Source organism: Phyllostomus hastatus, unplaced genomic scaffold (assembly GCF_019186645.2).
Source record: "Phyllostomus hastatus isolate PE091 unplaced genomic scaffold, TTU_PhHast_1.1 phas_scaffold_39, whole genome shotgun sequence".
In the NCBI taxonomy this organism is placed as follows: Eukaryota; Metazoa; Chordata; class Mammalia; order Chiroptera; family Phyllostomidae; genus Phyllostomus; species Phyllostomus hastatus.
Window position 1 is genome coordinate 27,718,275 of NW_025334028.1, and position 15,100 is coordinate 27,733,374.

General features: G+C 38.7%; 1 protein-coding gene across 4 annotated transcripts in view; it reads left to right on the plus strand.

Annotated features, from left to right (window-relative positions):
* NPNT (nephronectin) overlaps positions 1-15,100 on the plus strand; it is a 78,998-nt gene that overhangs the window by 40,541 nt on the left and 23,357 nt on the right. For all 4 annotated transcript variants that reach the window (XM_045820308.1, XM_045820310.1, XM_045820311.1 and 1 more), the window contains 5 exons: positions 2,289-2,408; positions 3,823-3,942; positions 5,798-5,932; positions 6,226-6,348; positions 7,682-8,077. In XM_045820308.1, the coding sequence (XP_045676264.1) occupies positions 2,289-2,408; positions 3,823-3,942; positions 5,798-5,932; positions 6,226-6,348; positions 7,682-8,077 (894 nt within the window). The remainder of the gene's footprint in view (positions 1-2,288; positions 2,409-3,822; positions 3,943-5,797; positions 5,933-6,225; positions 6,349-7,681; positions 8,078-15,100) is intronic.

Here is a 15,100-nt window from a genome sequence, read left to right on the forward strand (position 1 = left end):
TAGGGTACAGCTTTCTCAGATTGCTTCCAACATATTTGAATATTTACATGTCAGTTTCATACCAGTAAAAGAGTCAACAAATGTCTCTACATTTACCCACTGAATTGTGCACATTTATTTCCTTTGTCTGAAGGAAACAATGTCTGAAGAAATTTCCATCAGCATAAGTACTCCTTGTATGCAAGCTGCCTAGAGCTACAAATATCTGACCAGTTCCCATCCAGAAACCCACAGGAGTTTTTGTGGCTCTTTACAATAAACCCAAGTTTCTTCTTTTTTTTTAAGATTTTATTTATTTACTTTTAGAGAGAGAGGGAGGGAGGGAGAAGGAGAGGGAGAGAAACATGGATATGTGAGAGAAACATCCATTAGTTGCCTCTTGCATGTTCCCAACTGGGGACCTGGCCAACAACCCAGGCATGTGCTCTGACTGGGAATTGAACCAGTAATCTTTTAGTTTGCTGGCCGGCACTCAATCCACTGAGCCATATCAGCCAAGGCAAACCTAAGGTTTCTTAAGTGGCATGTTTTATATCCATCAATATCCTTCCCTTGAGATACAGAATTCAGTCTAACTCTGTTTTGTTGTACTGTACTATTTTATCTTTGCTTGAGGCAGAAATATATTTAAAACACAAAGCCTTTCTCTAACAATGTACTCAGATTTAAATACTACATGCTAGAATATCAGTCAGGGATTCATTAAAGCCAGGTGTGAATTGGCAGAGAAATATTAGCAAGGATAATCCACTCCTCCTAGAACATGAGAAAAGATGTTTCTGATTTTAATTTTTAATAAACATTAAAATGCAAAGTAGAAGAATATGAGAAGTGGAGTGAATTTCTTTGTCTTCTTGATTTAAATTTTTTTACTTCATTTAACAGAGGAAGAAATCAAATTCTGATGAGACTAATCTGCAGAGCACCTTCTTTGAGGAAATTATTTTGAATTATCTTTAAATGTGATTCTGTGTTGCATACCCCTGACTGGGCAAGACAAAATAAAGTATAAAATTGAGTAAAGCATAGGAAATCATAAATGTTTATTATTTAATATTCTAGGATTTCACCCAGCTGGGGATCTGTTTACAGATGTGTTCAGGCTAGGAAAAAAGACCAAGTTGGGGAGTCAGTAAAACATTTTTAAAATTTTAGTTTCAAGATTTTAGAAAACAAAGTAACTTGGTGGTTTAATTAAGTGAAATATATAGATTTCTAATAAACATCAAGTCAGGTTTATATTTGATTAGATTTAAAGACAACTTGCAACTAGATTTGTCCATATTTCTTCTTTCATGACATAGATTGATAATGAAATCATGCTGGCAGTTCCAAATAAACATGTGGTCATATTTCTTTTTAATGAAGTCTGTATTTGGGGCATCACTGTTGAAGTGCTTATATGTTGTTATGGGTTTTATGTTCACTTGAGGCAGTGTTCAGCTTGGGTTGAAAAATTCTCATAATGTGCAATTTGTTAGTTCATTTCATATTGATATTTAAATCAATAACCCTAAGCTATACAGTGATAGTCAATTATGTATTATTCATTAGTGTTCTCATATGTCCTTCTTAACTACCCAATGAATGAAAGTATGCTGAAGTATTTTTAAAATTTTCTTCTTTAATATTAGATCAGTATATAATCTATAAAACTGAACAAGAAAACCCACAATTGTGATCATTCTAATTCAAGTAGCTCTTATCCTCTGAAAATATAGCTTTATTTTGGGAACATCAAAGCAGTCTAACATTAAAATCCAGATACTTTCTAGTATCTTCTTTAAACAAAGAGAGGAAGAAATCAATAGAGGAAGAACACATTGTCAGGAGGGACTCCAGTAGTAGACCCCAGATGTTTTGAGGGTACGGAAGTCAGACAGATGATTCAGCACCATGAGGAGTCAGGATGCTGCCCTTTCTAGGGATGAGGAAGCAGGCACAGCGTACTCTAACTGGCCTTGGTGGGCAGAGATCACATTTACTATATAATTTAAGCTCCAGAAATTCATACAGTCTCTTCATTGTTATTAGGCTTTTGATCACCTGTGAAAGGAAAATAAAATCTTGGTCACCTCTAGCATAACAGTATTAAAATTAAGACAGTGTGAACAGGCTCTCTCTCTCTCTCTCTCTCTCTCTCTCTCTCTCTCTCTGCTATAAATGACTGGCTAGTGTAGCTTGAGCTACTTTTCTCCTTCATTTTTCAATATAAAGAAGTATTTTAAATGGTTTACATTTGTGCAGAGGTTTTGTGATTACTCGGCTCCAACTTCCGCTCTTTTCAGATCTGAACGAGTGTGGCCTGAAGCCGCGCCCCTGCAAGCACAGGTGCATGAACACTTACGGCAGCTACAAGTGCTACTGTCTCAACGGGTACATGCTCATGCCAGACGGGTCCTGCTCAAGTATGTCAAGAATCCTAACTGTTTTCTGAGTGCTTTGGGCTTGGTTTCTCTCATGTTGTGGGCTGGTAGTGTGAAAATGAAAGTGGCCTCCCAGGCCTTCCCCCAAACAGGATGGATGTGAGTATGTGTGTGTGTGTGTGTGTGTGTGTGTGTGTGTGTGTGTGTGTTTGGGGGGGGGGGGTTATGTGTCCCTAAGGAACTGAAAATCAAAATAGGAGCTGTCCCTTTTAGATGGCTAGCACTTTTTTACCATGGGTGCCAGTGTTAAATTGATTTGGACATGATTTTAGGACAATAACGAAAGTAAGTGTGTTTTCTAATGTTTTTCCCTTTTGTCAGTGTGGGCATAGAGCTATTCCAGCTAGAAAAAAAACATTAGTGACACTTTCAGGACTGTGAGCTGTCCATAAAGATGGACTGTAAACTGTTTGCTGGTAGAGCATCCATTAAGCTTGTCGCTTGATTGTAAACCACTCACAAATACCTTCTCCCCTCATTTTTACATTTCATTATAATAATCAAAGGACTAACTTATGTACCTTTTCTTAAAAAACTACTTCAAATTAAAAAAATGAATTTGAAAATAAAAAATGATTTAGAAACATAAAAGTAGATTCCATCTGTTTCTTTGTAGGAAAGAAATGTATGGTGTGTGCTGCTATCATTTGGTTGTGTTATAAGACAGGTGATGCCCTAAAATTCTCTGAGAGCCAAACATTGCATTGAGGTTGTGCTGATAGGATATCCAGTAATTGATGGCTTGATTTTGATTTTTGTAGAATTATCAGTTAAATTAGCTAATTATCAGTCAGTTAATTATCAATTATCTCTCTAGCTGGGTTGTGTTTTATAAAATAAAAAAGGTTAGCTAATTTTATTTAGTATTGCATATTTAGCATGGGGCATTTCGAAGTGAGGTGTTCCATGCTTAACAACATGAGACAGTGATGCTGGGAAACTGTAACACTGCGCAGCTCAGTGGGAAATCTGCTGTCCCTCGGGAAAGCTAAGGTGAGGCTGAGACAATCTGGCAGGTGCTTCACTTAAGGCCAGCATTTAGCACGCGCAATCTGGAAACATGCTTTCATTTTCCACTTTCCTTGGCCACTAAAAAAATTTCCAGATAATCTATGTGAGATCAAGTTTTACACTTGCCTTTGAATTCCTCAAATGCATTAGAGGCCTGCCCCAGATGATAACAGGGCTGGTTCGCTTCTGAATCTTCTTAATCCCTGGAGGAGGAAAGTCTTTCTGTCTCTCTCCCTATTTTTTGACTTTCTTTAGACTGTTGAATGATCGAGGCCTTTTTGTCTTCATTGTCAGCCGAGTGACACAGATTTCAGGACAAGTTAGAGACATAGTTATTTCAGTTGCGGAGCCTGTTCCCTGAGTCAGCCAGTCATACTCGTTCCAGGTGCCCTGACGTGCTCCATGGCCAACTGTCAGTATGGCTGTGATGTCATCAAAGGACAGGTTCGGTGCCAGTGCCCATCTCCTGGCCTGCAGCTGGCTCCCGACAGGCGGACCTGTGTGGGTGAGTTGTGAACCCAGTGTCTCTGTCAGTAGGCTCTCTAGGAAAAGAAGGAAAGGGAAAGGTGATGGGAGTGAGAAAAAAAGGCAGCTGTTTATGTCAGGTGATTAGCTGTCCTTCAGAAGCTATCAGCTATCTCAGAAGAGGACCTCTCTCTGTGAATCAACTATGGAAACCTTATTTTTTCTAAAAATGGGGGACAGGAGAAAGCTTCAGGCAAGAGGAAGCATATGTGCAAAGGCACTGGAGTTGGAAGAAGCACAATGTTGAGGGAAACAAGAACTTGGTATTTCTGGCATGTAAGGGGCAATGACTGATAAAGCTGAAAAGATACATAGGGCTAGATTGTATATATTGCACTCAGTAGATTAGGAAGGTAGTATAGAATTGTCATTAAGAGTCAGGGCTCTGGTTTCAAAGCTACCTCTACCATATACTTTTAAAAAAGATTTTATGTATTTATTTTTAGAGAGAGGGGAAGGGAGAGAGGAAAAGAGGAAGAGATACATTCATGTGTGAGAGAAATATCAATTGGTTGCCTCACACACACCCCAAATGGGAACCAGGCCTGGGTCTGCCACCCAGTCATGTGCCCTGACCAGGAGTCAAACTGGTGACCTTTCACTTTGAGGGATGAAGCCCAACCAACTGAGCCACAGAAGTCAGGGTTTCTCTGCCATATACATGATATGTAACCTAGGTAAGAGACTTCCTGTCTTTGACCTTGAGTCTCTTCATCTTTAAAATGGGAGTAATGGTACATTGATCCATTTTGAAGATTAAAGGAGCTCAGGTATGGAAAGAGCTTAACATGGTACCCAGCATGTAGTAAGTACTCCATGAATGGAGGTATTTGGTGATTCAAGAAACATGTATTGGTTACTTCCTATATTCCAGGCCCTGTGCTAAGGCCAGGATATGCAGTAATGGACCATGCTGACAAGAATTTGATCCTCACAAAGTTGATATTCTAATGGGGCAGACAGAAAAAAAAAACAATAAAATTACAAATACTTCTAAGTATGAGGACTTACAGGAGAAAGAAACAGAGTCTATTTTAAAAAATAATGGTCAAGGAAAGCCTTAAGCTAAGACCTGGACCATTGGTCATGTGAAGAATCAGCCAAGCAGGCGGAAATGATGCAGGCACTGTGGTCAACAAGGCCTACTTGAGGTACTGAGAGAAGGAAGGCCAAGGTGGCTAAGTACAGAGTGGGAGTATGGAGGTTGGTGGCTTGAGATACAACCGGTGAGGTAGGTAGGGGCTATTTATTACAGAACCTTCAAGGTTGTGATGTGGAATGAGGATTTAATTCAAAAAAGCAAGTAGAAACAGTACGAAAGTTTTAGGCATGACGCTACTCCATTTTATATTGTGATAAAATCATTTCAATGGGTGGGTGGGAATGCTTTGGAGGGGGTGAGACTGGCTGAGAAAAAATCAGGTTAGGAGGCCTGGGAGATGGCCGGTTATAAGAGAGTAGTGGCCATGGGTGAAGAGAAGAGGAGACACATTCAAATAATCTTTCAGGGGTAGAAGTAACTGGGCCTGATGATTTAGGGTAAAGAGAAATAGGGCTGTCAAGGACAACTCATGTTTTAGTTCGGGCAGCTAGGTGGATGCAGGAGCAGTGTGCGCTGAGATATGGTGGGGGAGGAGCCCGCAGCCTGGGCTGGGAAGATGGAGTGAAGGATGGAGCTGTAGAATTTATGGTGCCTCTGGGGGCAACAGCTGGATAATATTTATGACGCATCACTGTGTGCCATGAGGGAACTGTTTGCAGTTATTTATTTTAAAATATGCTCCATCGGAACATGTTATCGCTCCACCTAAACTACAACTGACTTGTGTTTCTAGATGTTGATGAATGTGCTACTGGAAGAGCCTCCTGCCCTAGGTTTAGGCAGTGTGTCAACACTTTCGGGAGTTACATCTGCAAGTGTCACACAGGCTTCGACCTCATGTACATCGGAGGCAAATACCAATGTCACGGTAATAAGCCCCAGTCATTGCGTTTTGCCATTTCTTCCTATGGTGTAGAAAGGCCTCTTCATTGTGCTGATGCCTGGGATGTGGAGCGGGGAGGGTGCTGGCATCAGACAAACAGAAGTCCAGTTCAACCACTAGTAGTTCTGGATGCACAGGTACTGTATTTCTTCTGTTTACCTGCCAATTTTACATAGACATTCACATGGCAAAAATTTTTTTTTTAATTCTATGTATATTTTTATGCCTTCACATTTATCTACCAAATAAAGCTCTTCTTTTTCTATATCCCGATACAGATATAGATGAATGCTCCCTCGGTCAGTACCACTGCAGCAGCTTCGCACGCTGTTTCAACGTGCACGGGTCCTACAAGTGCAAATGTAAAGACGGGTACCACGGCGATGGACTGAGTTGCGTATGTGAGTAATGTTTATCTCCCAGCTCTAAGCTGTGGCCGGTATACACATCGCCCAAAGGCCATTACTAGGGAAGATGAGGAGCACAATTAATTTATCAAAGAAATACAATTTTTATAACTGGTAATATTAGTCTCTGCTTTCTACAAACAAAAAAAGTCATTTGTTCAGGTATTTTTAAAATTTAAAGACTCAGTAATACATTCTATTCTTAAAAGCATTCAGGTCCTTGGCTAAAATTTCTCAGTAGCTTCCCTTTAGCTGGCAAGAAATTTTAGAGTCCTCCCAGAGAACTTGATTTTCTTAAAATTAGAAATAAATGTTTGCTTGGCATTAGCATTAGATTATGATGGTGGGATAATCTGAATATATTCCACATTTTTGGTTCCTCTGTTTTATTATTCCTCCTATTCTAAAAAATTCCCATATTTATCTATTTTCTCTACATTTAGTACTGTTTTGCTTTTTAAGTTTTCATAAGCTTTGTTTGTAGTATGTGTGTATTAGTAGATAAACATGTAAAAAGTAACCTCCAAGATGAAAGTTTCACAAACCAAAGCCATAATTTAGCATATATTTCATGCACCAAGAATTTATTAAATTTCTGGAGTAAAATATTTCCTGAAAATCACGGGGCATAAAATCATGTGGACTAAGGATCTTTGAAAGGTCATGTATTCGTGCTGCCCCAGGAGTACATCATTCCAGGTAGATTAAATATTCATTTCTTTGGGTGAAGAAAATCAAGGAAAGGTATTCCACAGCTGATCTTGGTGACCTCTTAAAATTTCCTTTAAAAAGCTATTATATAAATTAATAAGAGGAAAGAAATACCAACTAAAACAATATGCAGAAAATTGAATAAAAATGTTTTGTATGAGTCAAATATTTGTAAAGAAGAGAAATTAGTCTTTAGACAATTCTAAGCTTGATTTTATAATATAGATATACCATAGGGATACTTAACAAAGACTTTATTTAAAATTTTCTCATTTAAAAATTTTAGAATATCTCTGCACTTTTAAAAATATCATCAATTGTCATTTGTTTCCACTTTACAAATACAACTTTTTTGTTTCAAATAGTACATATTCATTATAGAAACACAAACATAACTTTTGCATTCACCCACTGATTGGTTTAATGTGTATCACATTCATATATATGCATATTTGTTATTTAGAAAACAGCATGATTTACAGATGGGGAATATTCTAAATGTGAAAAGTAAGCCTCTTTGGCACATATTTTGATATGTTTGTTTTTTATAATTTGATGTTTTTCCTTTGGGGGAAGAGATGGTTCAGCACTGATTGAAACCTTTTGATTCTTTTAGATATTCCCAAAGTCATGATTGAACCTTCAGGTCCAATTCATAGACCAAAGGGAAATGGTACCATTTCAAAGGGTGATGGAGGACACAGTAATTGGATTCCTGATGTCGGAAGTACTAGGTGGCCTCAGAAGACACCATACATCCCTCCTGTCATTACCAACAGGCCCACTTTTAAGCCAACAACAAGACCTACACCAAAGCCAACAGCATGGCCTACCCCACCTCCACCCCCACCCCCACCCACAGAGCTCAGAACCCCTGCACCACCACCCACCCCAGAAAGACCAGTCCTCAGACCGACGACTATAGCACCACCTGCCACCACATCTCCAGGAGAGATGACGGTTGACAACAGGATACAGACAGATCCTCAGAAACCCAGAGGAGATGTATTCAGTAAGTCATACAAATGTTTGCATACTTTCTGAGTTTTCGTTAGTGTTGTCGAGATATGATTGATATACAGCACTGTATAAATTTAAGGTGTACAGCATTATGGTTTGACTTTCATATATTGTGATATGATTACCACAATAACTTTAGTTGACATCCATCACCTCATATAAATACAAAAGAAAAGAAAAGCTTTTTCTTTGTGATGAGAACTCTTAGGACTTACTCTCTTAATTTCCTTATGCACCAAGCATCGGTGTTAACCATAGTCACCACATTGCACATTCCATCCCTAGTGCTTATTTCCAACTGGAAGTTTGTACCTTTGGACCGCCTTCATCCACTCCTCCTCCCCTGGCTCCTTCTTCTGTTAACCACAAATATGATCTCTTTTTCTGTGTTTTCTGTTTTAGATTCCACATATAAATGAGATCTTACAGTATTTGTCTTTCTCTTCTACTTGTTTCACTTAACATAATGCCCCTAGGGTTCATCTGTGTTGTTGCAAATGGCAGAATTTCCTTCTTTTATGGCTGAATAATGTCTCATTGTATAAACTATATCTATATATATACTGGTATGTACTCACCGGCCTGCAGTGATCGTGGAACACTGGGGGTGGCTCATCAAAACATGAGAAAAACATACACAGAGACAACCAGGTCCTGTGGGGAAGTAGGGACAGAACGGCCACTCTCTCTAGTGGGGAGCGCTCCATTTCCATTCCCAAGCAGGTTTTTATTAAGAATATAGAGTTAGTTCATGAATTCACAGTCTGGCAGAAAAGATCAAAATAAATAGGTGACTTTCAAAGATGCTGACAGAATCTCCTCTGTGATTCTGGGCAAAGTTTGGAGTTTTATCATTTGAAAGGACTACAGGGCTCAAAGGGCTCGTTTTGGTTTCCTGTCTGTGCCTTCAAATTCTAATCTAATCATACTCCAGCAAACAGATCTCACAGGATCTTGTATATTCTATGTCCCAGGCCTGATTACCCCGGGGGTCCGCCGTCCCTAGTCTGAACGGCACCGCCCCTGTTATTTCCTCAGGCCTGAGTTGGGCAGAGGAGACAAAGGCAGCCAGGAGACTTGGATTTCTCACATCTAAGAACAAGGACTCAGGCTTTGACAAAGCCGAGGGGGCAGGGATTGATATCCATCACCCCTTCATTTCCACAGCCCCAAGTCTCTTCCCTGAGGCCTCCTCGTGATCATGCCTGTCTTAGACAATTCCCTCCATGGGAAATCTTACCTGTCATTGGCTAACTGACCAAGCCTAGGAGGCCAGGCACAGAACAGGCAGCGTTCATGCCAAGGGAATAAGTTTTGTCTCCTTAGTGGCTCCTGGTCCAGAGGTCTCTCACTCAGCCTAAGTCACAGGGGGTTACAGCTTCCTGAGACCAGGCAGGGCAGTCCCCAACAATATACCATATTTTCTTTATCCATTTATCCATGAATGGACACTTAGGTTGTTTCCATGTCTTGGCTATTGTAAATAATACTGCTAGGAACATGGGGTGCAAATATTTCTATGACATAGTGTCTTCATTACCTTTGGATATATTTTCAGAAATAGGATTCTTGGATCCTATGGTAGCTCTCTTTAATTTTTTTGAGGAACTTCCATACTGTTTTCTATAGTGGCTGCACCAGTTTGCAATCCTGCCAACATTGCATGAGGGTTCTTTTTTTCTCTTCACATCTGTTAACTCTTGTCTTTTTGTTGTACATATGAGATAATATCTCACTGTGGGGGTTTGATTTTCATTTCCCTAATAATTAGTGATGTCAAGGATCTTTTCATATACCTATTGGTCATCATATCTTCTTCAGACACATGTCTATCCAGGTTCTTTATCCATTTTTAAGTTGGATTATTATTTTTTTTTGCTAGTGAGTTGTATGTGTTCCCTGTATATTTTAGATATTAACCTCTTATCAGATATATTGTTTGTGGATATTTTCCCCATTTCATAGGTTGTCTTTTTATCTTTTTGTGATTTTATTTATTTATTTTTAGAGAGAGGACAAAGGAGGGAGAAAGAGAGGGAGAGAAATGTCATTGTATGAGAGAAACATTGATCAGTTGCCTCTTGCAAGCCCCCAGCCAGGGACCTGGCCCACAACCCAGGCATGTGCCCTGACTGGAAATCGAACCAGTGATCTCTCAGTTTGTGGGATGTTACCCCATCCATTTGGATATGACAGGCAGGGCTTGTTGACTTTTCTTTTTGTTGTTGTTATGCAGAAGCTTTTTAGTTTGATGTAGTCCACTTGTTTATTTTTTATTTTGTTGCTGTACTTTATTTGTTATCTCCAAAATATCATTACTAAGACCCATGCCAAGGAGCTTTTCACCTATGTTTTCAGGTTTTAGTCCAAGTTTCTTAGGCCAATTTTTTGTGAGTGGCATAAGATAGAGGTCTAGTTTCATACTTTTGCATGATTATCCAATTTTTCACTTTACTCTATTGAATATTCTTCATTTCCCTATCAAATTAGTTGACCATATTTGCTTGGGTTTATTTCTGGACCCTCAATTATGTTCCATTGGTTTCTTGTGTCTTTTTTTTTTTTTTGCCAATACCATACAGTTTTGATTACTATAGTTTACAGTATAGTTTAAAATTGGGGATCATGATGCCTAACATTTTGTCCTTTTTTTCTCAGAGTTGCTTTGTGTTTTGTGTTAGCACATTTTTAATAAGCTTTTTATGATGACATTTTAGCCACAGGCCATGCTGTACAAAGTATAAGTCATATACCCCCACTGTTAAATATTATAAAGGGCTGAATAAAAGTCAGAGGGTTGGACAAGTAAGAATGTGTGTAGAAATGGAGAGAATATCACAGTCATGTAGTAGATCACACCTCCTATCTAGATGAGAATGTCCTAATATATTGATTTATGTGAAAACTCTCAGAGATGGGGAACTTACTGTATCACATGCCATTTAACTGTCCATTCATTTTATGGTAAACATTTTTAGCAAGTTTTAGAAGGCCAGGCCCTGTATTACACATTGAGCTGATGTAAATATAACAGAAAAGGTTCCAGTCTGGTAGAAGAGGCAGTCACGCAGAAGGTAACTGTCGTACTTTGTTAGTGAAAGAGATTTGTGTAGGACATTCTGAGAGTAGACAGACGGGGACCTAGTCAGTTTTGGGGCAGGGACTGTTTGGTGTGGGGAACTTTGTGAGTGAAATGGGGCAAAGATGATGCAGAAAGAGAGGCATTAGAGTTCACAGGGACAGTACAACAAAGGCTCAGAGGTAGGATGAAGCATGGCATATGTGATAAACTGCCAGTACACTGGAGGGTTGAGTTAGGGATCAATGAGAAAAACTGTACAGTTATCCCTGTACTTTCTGAAAACTGGTGGCTGGATCTGGAGTGGAGCTAGATTGAAGACTCCCAGATTTATAAATGGGTGACTGGGTAAACGGTGGTGCCACCAATGGAGATAAAGGCTATAGGCAACAAACAAGCTTTGAAGGAAGAAGAGGTTGTTCCTTTATTACCAGACCAAAATGTGGAATTTTACTACTTCATCTGTTCCCTGTATTTTTCCATTTGTCACATTTCACTTTGTTTATTCTTAGCTACTTTTGCATTCTCTCTTTTCTCCTCTTTTCCTTTTGATATTACTAGTTTCTTCTTTTTCTTTCCCCATTCCCACATGATGGAACTAAACTTTGCCCCTTTTAGATTGAACACTTGCAATTTTTTACCAGGTTTTTATAGGAAAAGAATACTAACATTTGTGATTTTTGAAAGAGAAAAAGTTTTTTTCTTTATATGTGACTCACAATTTGAAAGGAAATTGGTATTCTCAAATTTTGATATAGTTGTAATTGTGTATGTTTTGGTACAGTTTTTAGAGGGATTAGATGGTAGATCTAATAATATATTTTATATGCACATATCTTTTATTTTTGAAAAGCATATTTTTTTGTAATTTTTATCCTTTCACCTTTTCTTTTTTGTGTCTTCCCCCTTCTCTCTACCCTTCTTCCTCCCCCCCTCTCTTCCTCCTGTCCCTCTTTTTCTCACTCTATTTTTTATTATCTCTTTGTGATCATACAGTGGAGTTTTTATTAATGGTTGCTTAAGTACAGTATTTATATTATTCTGCTGCTTAAGGTAGGGTCATAAAAATTTGGCTATTTAATATAAAAAGTTACTCTGACATAGACATCAACATTTTTCTGAATCTTTTATTGTTTTCTTTTTTAAAAGGTCTCTCCCCAATTTTCTTCTTCATACCAACACACATATGAATTAAAAATAACACTGAAGTTCACCAACAGAATGTAGCAGGATAAAACTGGGGAAACCTGGAGTTCAGTGATGTTAGGACACTCATACTAAGAGACTGTGATCCTAGAGATAGGCCCTGGGAAAGAATTGCACTGATCCTGTGCCAAGGCCGTTGCATGCCATGGATAGTAGCATTGCTGCCTTTGGACACTCCTGCCCAAAATTATATGCCCTCTCATTTCCCCTTCGGCTCTAGCTGCTGGTGAACATGAGCATGAATCGGGACACTTTGGACACTTTTTTATTCACTGTCTTGTGATTGTAGGGTATATTCTGAATAAAGTAAGTGTTCCAAGTTTTTAATTTAGGGCAAATAACCAGTATTAATTCACCATGAAAACAGAAAGAAACCTTGTCACTATTTTAGTTCAACACCATTTCTTTATTTAGTGTTTTCTTCACTTCTGGCACAATGCATTCTTAAGACGTTTTTGTTTGCCACGCAGGTCTGAGAATAAAATTTGGCTTTCCTCATTTCATGAATTTTCAGGTGATGTTAATTACAGACACTGTCTAGCTCCAGGTAGCCCCACACTTCAATAATTATGTTTTTCTTTACATTAAAAGATACATTATTTTAATGGAAGAGATTGTTAAATGGTGCTTTTCTTTATAGTATGTGTGTGTTATTGTTCTCTGGAGAAAAGACTGTAAAGATATTCTAAAAGGAAAAAAGAAAGAAAATCTTATAACAGGACTACAGCTCCAGCCCAGACATCTCCCCAGATTCCAGACGTGTATGAAACCTCTCCCGTTGGGTGAAACTGGATATTCAGACGACCGGCTGCATTGTGCCACAGCTTCATCCCAACACATTCTGCCTCTGGTCTTTCACACCCTGAGACACAGCACCGTCATCCTGCAGTTACTACATCCTGCAGTGATTACAGCCAGTGAACTCGGAGTCTTCTTATACCCACATCCACTCTGTAAAAAACCCAGTTAGCCTTGACTTTAAGTGATATCAAAATTGTGCCCACTGCTTGCTATCTCCAATGCTGCCTGCCACTCTGGCCCAAGCTGTCCCTGTCCTAGAGGACATGTCCCAATTCCTCAATCCATGTGAATTGTGCAATATAGCATTTTTCAGATTTTAGAAATGTAAGAAGCTGCATATGCTATGTATGATATACTGATGCATGTCGATGTTTTTGCAGTGAAACACAAGAATACTTACAATAATTTGGCTACTGAAGACCTTGAGGTTAGGTTAAGTGTAGGTGAGCTTTGCCACTTACTAGTGTGTTACTATACTAATGTGTTACAGAAACAGCTTTTGGATTTCAGAATTACAGGGAAGAACAGTTTCTTCCTGCTTCCACCTTTGCCCTTTTCTGTGGTCTCTGCTCAACTCAGCAGCCAGAATGATCTTTTAAAAGTTCAATGAGATGTCATTGTTCCAAGTTCTGCATTAGCACCCCCTAGTTCAGGAAGAACTTAAGGCCTGCCGTTGTCTCAGAGTCCTAAATGGTCTCACTTCCTAGCAATCTGCTTATTCATTTCACTCCAGCCACTCCAGCCTCCTCACCGCTCCTCGCTCCTCGCACTTCTCCCAGCTAAGGGCTTGTACTCCAGCTGTTCCCTCTTGCTCAGCACTTCCCCCTCAGCTATCGGCTTGGCTCGCTTTCTCACCTCCTCACACAGACCTCAGCTCATCAGTGAGGCTACCCTGACCACTGCCTCATTCAGTAGTGCAACCTCCCTAACCACCAGCAGCACACCTGAACTCACTACTCTTCACTCTTTCTTTCTTTTAAATAGTATTTATCACTTTATAATATACTGCACTGCTTACTTGTTTATGTCTATTTTTGTCTTTCCTTACTAGAATGTAAGCTTTTGAGACAGGGATCTCTGTGTATTTTCTTCATTGGTACATTTCCCAAACCTCAAATAATTCCTGGCACATGATTGGCACTTAAACACTGTTTGTGGAACCAAGAGATGAGTGAATAGACTGATCACTCATAACCTTTTAAATAAAATAGTCTTCATATAATTATATTTTCCATATAAAACCTAGTTTATTATAATAATGCATTAATCTATTTTTAAGAATTACAACATATATTCTTTTCTGATTGTTACTTATTTTTATACTATGGAGAGCTTTTTTTAAATTATGCTTCCACCATTTTTTCCCTCACTCTCTTTCTTTCTTCCTTCTTTTTGAAGATTGGTATTCTATTCAGTGGATTTTTTTAAATAGATATCAGTACTTTTATTTTACACTTAATATTATCCTGTATTAGTTTTGGGTGTGCAGCATAGTGGTTACATAATCATGCACTTCATAGAGTAGTCCCTCTGATCTATCAAGTATGTGAATGGCCGCACACACAGTTATCATGATATTGACTGCATTCCCTCTGCTGTGATTTATATACTCGTGACTATTCTGTAACAACCAGTTTGTATTGTACTTCTTAATCCCTTCACCTTTTCCTCCAGCCCTCAAACTCCCCTGCCCTGGGCCAGTCTGATCTCTGTATGTAGAGTCTATCAGTGGATTATCAAATCTGCAAATTTGATGCTAACGAGAAGGGAAATGATGTCAATTCAGAGATAATGTCTCAAAGTATCTATTTCCTAGGTTCTGAAAGTAGTTCAAATAACTTTTAAAATTTTTATTTATTGATTTTTTTCAGAGAGAGAGAAATACTGATTTGTTGTTCTACTTATTTATGCCTTCATTGGTTGATTCTT